Source organism: Bos indicus x Bos taurus, chromosome 15 (assembly GCF_003369695.1).
Source record: "Bos indicus x Bos taurus breed Angus x Brahman F1 hybrid chromosome 15, Bos_hybrid_MaternalHap_v2.0, whole genome shotgun sequence".
In the NCBI taxonomy this organism is placed as follows: Eukaryota; Metazoa; Chordata; class Mammalia; order Artiodactyla; family Bovidae; genus Bos; species Bos indicus x Bos taurus.
In genome coordinates, this window is record NC_040090.1 from 38,437,270 (window position 1) to 38,444,121 (window position 6,852).

General features: G+C 41.8%; 1 protein-coding gene across 1 annotated transcript; it reads left to right on the forward strand.

Moving 5' to 3' along the window:
* The first annotated feature begins 981 nt into the window (after positions 1 to 981).
* On the forward strand, positions 982 to 1,950 carry LOC113905029 (olfactory receptor 10A5-like). Its single transcript, XM_027562066.1, has one exon. It carries the CDS (start codon positions 982 to 984, stop codon positions 1,948 to 1,950), a length of 969 nt encoding a protein of 322 aa, XP_027417867.1.
* The last annotated feature ends 4,902 nt before the right edge of the window (positions 1,951 to 6,852 follow it).

The following is a 6,852-nucleotide window of genomic DNA, read 5'->3' on the forward strand; positions in this document are numbered from 1 at the left end:
ATTTTAATTTTGAAAGCCAGTGGATATTCTGGGTCCTGACAATCAATTGTCAATTATGACTTTTCTAGACTGAGGAGAAATATCCTAAAGGGGTCACCTCATAATCTGATTAGACAAGAAAGAATAAGCATTATATGACATCAGGTACTCTACTGTTTGTACATTGAAAAGGGGGAAAACTTGCATTAAAACTGCTACATCCTTTATTTACATCTCCTTTCCACTTTTTCTACTACTTTGGGTCACCTCAAAACAAAACATGATAAAACAGTTGAGTTTTTCTATTTATATACCCTCTCAAGTTGTTTTAGGATTACAGTCCTTAAATATGTACAAAAAAGTAATTACTGGGACTTCCCTGGTGGTCCAGTGGCTAAGAATCTGCCCTCCCAATGCAGGCAGCCAAGTTAGATCCCTGATCAGGGAACTACATCCCTCATGCTGAAAACAAGACCCAGCACAACCAAATAAATGAAGAAACAAATAAATAAATGTTTTTTTAAAGTTAGCATTATTTCTAGTAATAGGTGGAGAAGTCAAACACCATGAATCTTTGAAGAAGAGGGAGACATAATAGGTATAAATAGAAATTTTCTACTGTTTCTCCATCTGACTCCACCTAATTGCCTCAGGACCCCTCTCACTTAACCACACTGTGAGGGTATTAAGTGTGCATCAGAAAATGAGTGTGTGTGGATATGATCCAAATTGTTTTAGCAAACACAGTAACAAAGTGGGAAATGAATCATAAAGAGTAAGACGGGAAAGATGAGACATCACCCATTTCAGAACCCAGGCTCTGGTCTTTCTTCCTTGTGTCTTTATTCTCAGATAACACAAGACCTTTTCTCTTACAACTGAGATCCTGATTGTGCTTCTTTCCCTGACACTAAAAGGAATCCCAACAACAAATCTAGAATCTGACTCTTCCAATCAAGAGTCTCTCTCCATGACCACAGCTGGGAGTTCATTCCTGTATCAATGGTTGAAGGAAACTGGACAAAAGTTAATGAGTTTAGCCTCATGAGTTTCTCTTCCTTACCTACTGAAATACAGTCATTACTCTTCCTGACATTTCTATTCATCTACCTGGTCACTCTTCTGGGAAACAGCCTCATCATTCTGGTTACCTTGGCTGACCCCACGCTGCACAGCCCCATGTACTTCTTCCTCAGGAACTTGTCCTTCTTAGAGATTGGCTTCAACCTAGTCATTGTGCCCAAGATGCTGGGGACCCTGATTGCCCAGGACACAACCATCTCCTTTCTTGGCTGTGCCACTCAAATGTATTTCCTCTTCTTCTTTGGGGTTTCTGAATGCTTCCTCCTGGCCACCATGGCCTATGACCGCTATGTAGCCATCTGCAGTCCCTTGCACTACCCAGTCATCATGAGCCCAAGGACATGTGCCAAACTGGCAGCTGTCTCCTGGTTTCCAGGCATTCCCATGGCTACTGTGCAGACCACGTGGCTCTTCAGCTTTCCATTCTGTGGCATCAACAAGGTGAACCACTTCTTCTGTGACAGCCCTCCTGTGCTGAGGCTGATCTGTGCAGACACAGCACTGTTTGAGATCTATGCCATCATTGGAACCATTCTGGTTGTCATGATACCCTGCTTGCTGATCCTATGTTCCTACACTCGCATCGCTGCTGCCATCCTGAAGATTCCATCGGCTAAGGGGAAGCATAAAGCCTTCTCTACCTGCTCATCCCACCTACTTGTTGTCTCCCTCTTCTATGTATCTTTAAGCCTCACCTACTTTCGGCCTAAGTCCAATAATTCTCCTGAGAGCAAAAAAGTGCTATCACTGTGCTACACGGTTGTAACTCCCATGTTGAACCCCATCATCTACAGCTTGAGAAATAGTGAGGTGAAGAATGCCCTTGGTCGGACCTTCCACAAGGCTATGGGTGTCAGAACTGCATTCTGTAGGCATTTTGAGGTATAACTAAATTTATTAAGCGAGGAACAATCAGTTCCATGTTTGGATTCCTCTCTGCATCTATTCATATCTCCTCTAGGCCAAAAACTAGCTATTGAAAGGGCTGTTGAAAAGCACAGTGAAGACAAAGCAATATAGAAATAGATTAGTCCTATCTCACACCTGCCTCTTGAGAAACCTATATGCGGTCAGGAAGCAACAGTTAGAACTGGACATGGAACAACAGACTGGATCCAAATAGGAAAAGGAGTACGTCAAGGCTGTATATTGTCACCCTGCTTATTTAACTTATATGCAGAGTATATCATGGGAAACGCTGGGCTGGAAGAAACAAAAGCTGGAATCAAGATTGCTGGGAGAAATATCAATAACCTCAGATATGCAGATGATACCACCCTTATGGCAGAAAGTGAAGAGGAACTAAAAAGCTTCTTGATGAAAGTGAAAGAGGAGAGTGAAAAAGTTGGCTTAAAACTCAACATTCAGAAAACTAAGATCATGGGATCTGGTCCCATCACTTCATGGGAAATATTTGGGGAAACAGTGGAAACAGTGCCAGAGTTTATTTTGGGGGGGTCAAAAATCACTGCAGGTGGTGATTGCAGCCATGAAATTAAAAGACGCTTACTCCTTGGAAGGAAAGTTATGACCAACCTAGATAGCATATTCAAAAGCAGAGACATTACTTTGCCAACAAAGGTCCATCTAGTCAAGGCTAAACCATAGCCTGTGGTCATGTATGGATGTGAGAGTTGGACTGTGAAGAAACCTGAGCACTGAAGAATTGATGCTTTTGAACTGTGGTGTTGGAGAAGACTCTTGAGAGTCCCTTGGACTGCAAGGAGATCCAACCAGTCCATTCTGAAGGAGATCAACCCTGGGATTTCTTTGGAAGGAATGATGCTAAAACTGAAATTCCAGTACTTTGGCCACCTCATGTGAAGAGTTGACTCATTGGAAAAGACTGGTGCTGGGAGGGATTGGGGGCAGGAGGAGAAGGGGATGACAGAGGATGAGATGGCTGGATGGCATCACTGACTCCATGGACGTGAGTTTGGGTCAACTCCAGGAGTTGGTGATGGACAGGGAGGCCTGGCATGCTGCGATTCATGGGGTCGCAAAGAATCGGACATGACTGAGCAACTGAACTGAACTGATCATCACACCTATCAAATTCCTCTGCTTACTTGTTATGCACTTATTTTTTTTTCTCATTTGACATTTCTGTGGCGAATACATTCCAGAGCAAAACACATGGCATATTTACTCTGTAAATTTGCACCAAAGTGACTTACTTTGGGAGCAGGACAAAACTCTTTGAAATGTTAACTTGCAGACAGGAAGTTCTCTTGGCATTTATTGTGTTTAAGACAAATCAAACTCGATTTAATAGAAAAAAAAAAAAGTCTATAATCCCTTAAGGTCAAAATACTTCTCATTCATTCACTTCATTTTGCATGGCCCAAAGGCAGTATTGGCTCCTAAATTTGTTGGTATTTAGCATGGACAGAGAAAAGTGTATCACTAATCCCTGCAACTATGCCTTTCAGTTCAGTTCAGTCACTCAGTTGTGTCCAACTCTTTGCGACCCCATGGACTGCAGCACACCAGGCTTCCCTGTCCATCACCAACTCCTGGACCTCACTCAAACTCATGTCCATCAAATCAGTGATGCCATCCAACCATCTTAGCCTCTGTTGGCCCCTTCTCCTCCAGCCTTCAATCTTTCCTAGCATCAGGGTCTTTTCCTGAGTCAGTTCTTTGCATCAGGTGGCTAAAGTATTGGAGTTTCAGCTTCAGTATCAGTCCTTCCAATGACTATTCCTTTATAACCCAATATCCTCAGCCAACTCTTCTCAGGCTATTTTTCCCAGGTAGAATGATTGGAATTTCCAATTTTCTCTCTGAGTTTTTTTCCAAGTCTGTAAGCATTGTTGAAGTAATTTCAAATTTTCACAAACATAATTTCAGTCATGAGGCTTTTTTCTTCAAGGCTTATAATGGATCCTATCTACTCGAGTATAGGCCTTATTGACAACTGTTATGTTTTGCCTGAAAAGTAAAAGTGTTATTTGTTCAGTCTTGTCCAACTCTTTGCAACCCAATGGACTGTAGCTTGGCAGGCTCCTCTGCCCATGGGATTCTCCACGCAAGAATACTGGAGTGGATAGCCATTTCCTTGTCCATGGGACCTTCACAACCCAGGGATCAAACCCAGGTCTCCTGAATTGCAGGCAGATACTTTACTGTCTGAATCCCCAGGGAATCAATCCCCTATGTTTTGGCTAGTGCTTTTCAATTTCAAAAATCTGTGTTTGTTGATGTGAAAATACAAAAGACCATAAAACACAATTACTGCCTTCAGAACTTTATAATTTACTCAACAATAAAAATTATAAAAGAAAAGCCACAAATTGCTAAAATAAGGGAATATTACTTTACATAAAGGGGCTTTTGTCATATTCTGTCATTTACTAGGAGGGTGACCATGGGAAAGTAAATCAAATTCTCTATGCCTCTTCCCTCATCTGTAAAATGATGCATGTAAGAATAGTGTCTATATTGTAGGTGTGTTTTTAAGAGTAAATATTACATATAAACCATTTATGATAGCACTAAGCATATTGTAGATCCAAATATAGGTATTTACTCTTCAGATCAGATCAGATCAGATCAGTCGCTCAGTCGTGTCTGACTCTTTGCCACCCCATGAATTGCAGCACGCCAGGCCTCCCTGTCCATCGCCAACTCCCGGAGTTCACCCAGACTCACGTCCATGGAGTCAGTGATGCCATCCAGCCATCTCATCCTCTGTCGTCCCCTTCTCCTCCTGCCCCCAATCCCTCCCAGCATCAGAGTCTTTTCCAATGAGTCAACTCTTCGCATGAGGTGGCCAAAGTACTGGAATTTCAGCTTTAGCATCATTCCTTCCAAAGAAATCCCAGGGCTGATCTCCTTTAGAATGGCCTGGTTGGATCTCCTTGCAGTCCAAGGGACTCTCAAGAGTCTTCTCCAACACCACAGTTCAAAAGCATCAATTCTTCGGTGCTGAGCCTTCTTCACAGTCCAACTCTCACATCCATACATGACCACGGGAAAAACCATAGCCTTGACTAGACGAACCTTTGTTGGCAAAGTAATGTCTCTGCTTTTGAATATGCTATCTAGGTTGGTCATAACTTTCCTTCCAAGGAGTAAGTGTCTTTTAATTTCATGGCTGCAGTCACCATCTGCAGTGATTTTGGAGCCCAGAAAAATAAAGTCTGACACTGTTTCCACTGTTTCCCCATCTATTTCCCATGAAGTGGTGGGACCGGATGCCATGATCTTCGTATTCTGAATGTTGAGCTTTAAACCAACTTTTTCACTCTCCTCTCTCACTTTCATCAAGAGGCTTTTGAGTTCCTCTTCACTTTCTGCCATAAGGGTGGTGCCATCTGCATATCTGAGGTTATTGACATTTCTCCCGGCAATCTTGATTCCAGCTTCTGTTTCTTCCAGTCCAGCGTTTCTCATGATGTACTCTGCATATAAGTTAAATAAACAGGGTGACAATATACAGCCTTGAAGAACTCCTTTTCCTATTTGGAACCAGTCTGTTGTTCCATGTCCAGTTCTAACTGTTGCTTCCTGACCTGCATACAAATTTCTCAAGAGGCAGATCAGGTGGTCTGGTATTCCCATCTCTTTCAGAATTTTCCACAGTTTATTGTGATCCACACAGTCAAAGGCTTTGGCATAGTCAATAAAGCAGAAATAGATGTTTTTCTGGAACTCTCTTGCTTTTTCCATGATCCAGCGGATGTTGGCAATTTGATCTCTGGTTCCTCTACCTTTTCTAAAGCTTGAACATCAGAAAGTTCACAGTTCACATATTGCTGAAGCTTGGCTTGGACAATTTTGAGCATTACTTACTAGTGTGTGAGATGAGTGCAATTGTGTGGTAGTTTGAGCATTCTTTGGCATTGCCTTTCTTTGGGATGGGAATGAAAACTGACCTTTCCCAGTCCTGTGGCCACTGCTGAGTTTTCCAAATTTGCTGGCATATTGAGTGCAGCACTTTCACAGCATCATCTTTCAGGATTTGAAAGAGCTCAACTGGAATTCCATCACCTCCACTAGCTTTGTTCGTAGTGATGCTTTCTAAGGCCCACTTGACTTCACATTCCAGGATGTCTGGCTCTAGGTCATGATCACACCATCATGATTATCTGGGTCATGAAGATCTTTTTTGTACAGTTCTTTTGTGTATTCTTGCCATCTCTTCTCAATATCTTCTGCTTCTGTTAGGTCCATACCATTTCTGTACTTTATCGAGCTCATCTTTGCATGAAATGTTCCTTTGGTATCTCTGATTTTCTTGAAGAGATCCCTAGTCTTTCCCATTCTGTTGTTTTCCTCTATTTCTTTGCCTTGATTGCTGAAGAAGGCTTTCTTATCTCTTCTGGCTATTCTTTGGAACTCTGCATTCAGATGTTTATATCTTTCCTTTTCTCCTTTGCTTTTCGCTTCTCTTCTTTTCATAGCTATTTGTAAGGCCTCCCCAGACAGCCATTTTGCTTTTTTGCATTTCTTTTCTATGGGAATGGTCTTGATCCCTGTCTCCTGTACAATGTCACAAACCTCATTTACTCTTAGCAAGTACCTTATCTGACTGAGTCCCTCATTTTATAGCTAAGGAAAGCAAGGTTCAAAGATATTTTATTACATATGTTTAAACAAAATTCAGATGCCTTGAATCTCAATTCTCTCTTTTTTTTTAGTATCATGCCCTGTGGGCTACAGTCCATGGGGTCACAAGAGTCAGACATGACTAAGAGACTAAACCACTGCCACCACTGAATAGCTAATTAAGCAAGTAATTAACTCAAATTCAAAGTAAAAGAAAACTTTAAAAAATAAGAATGG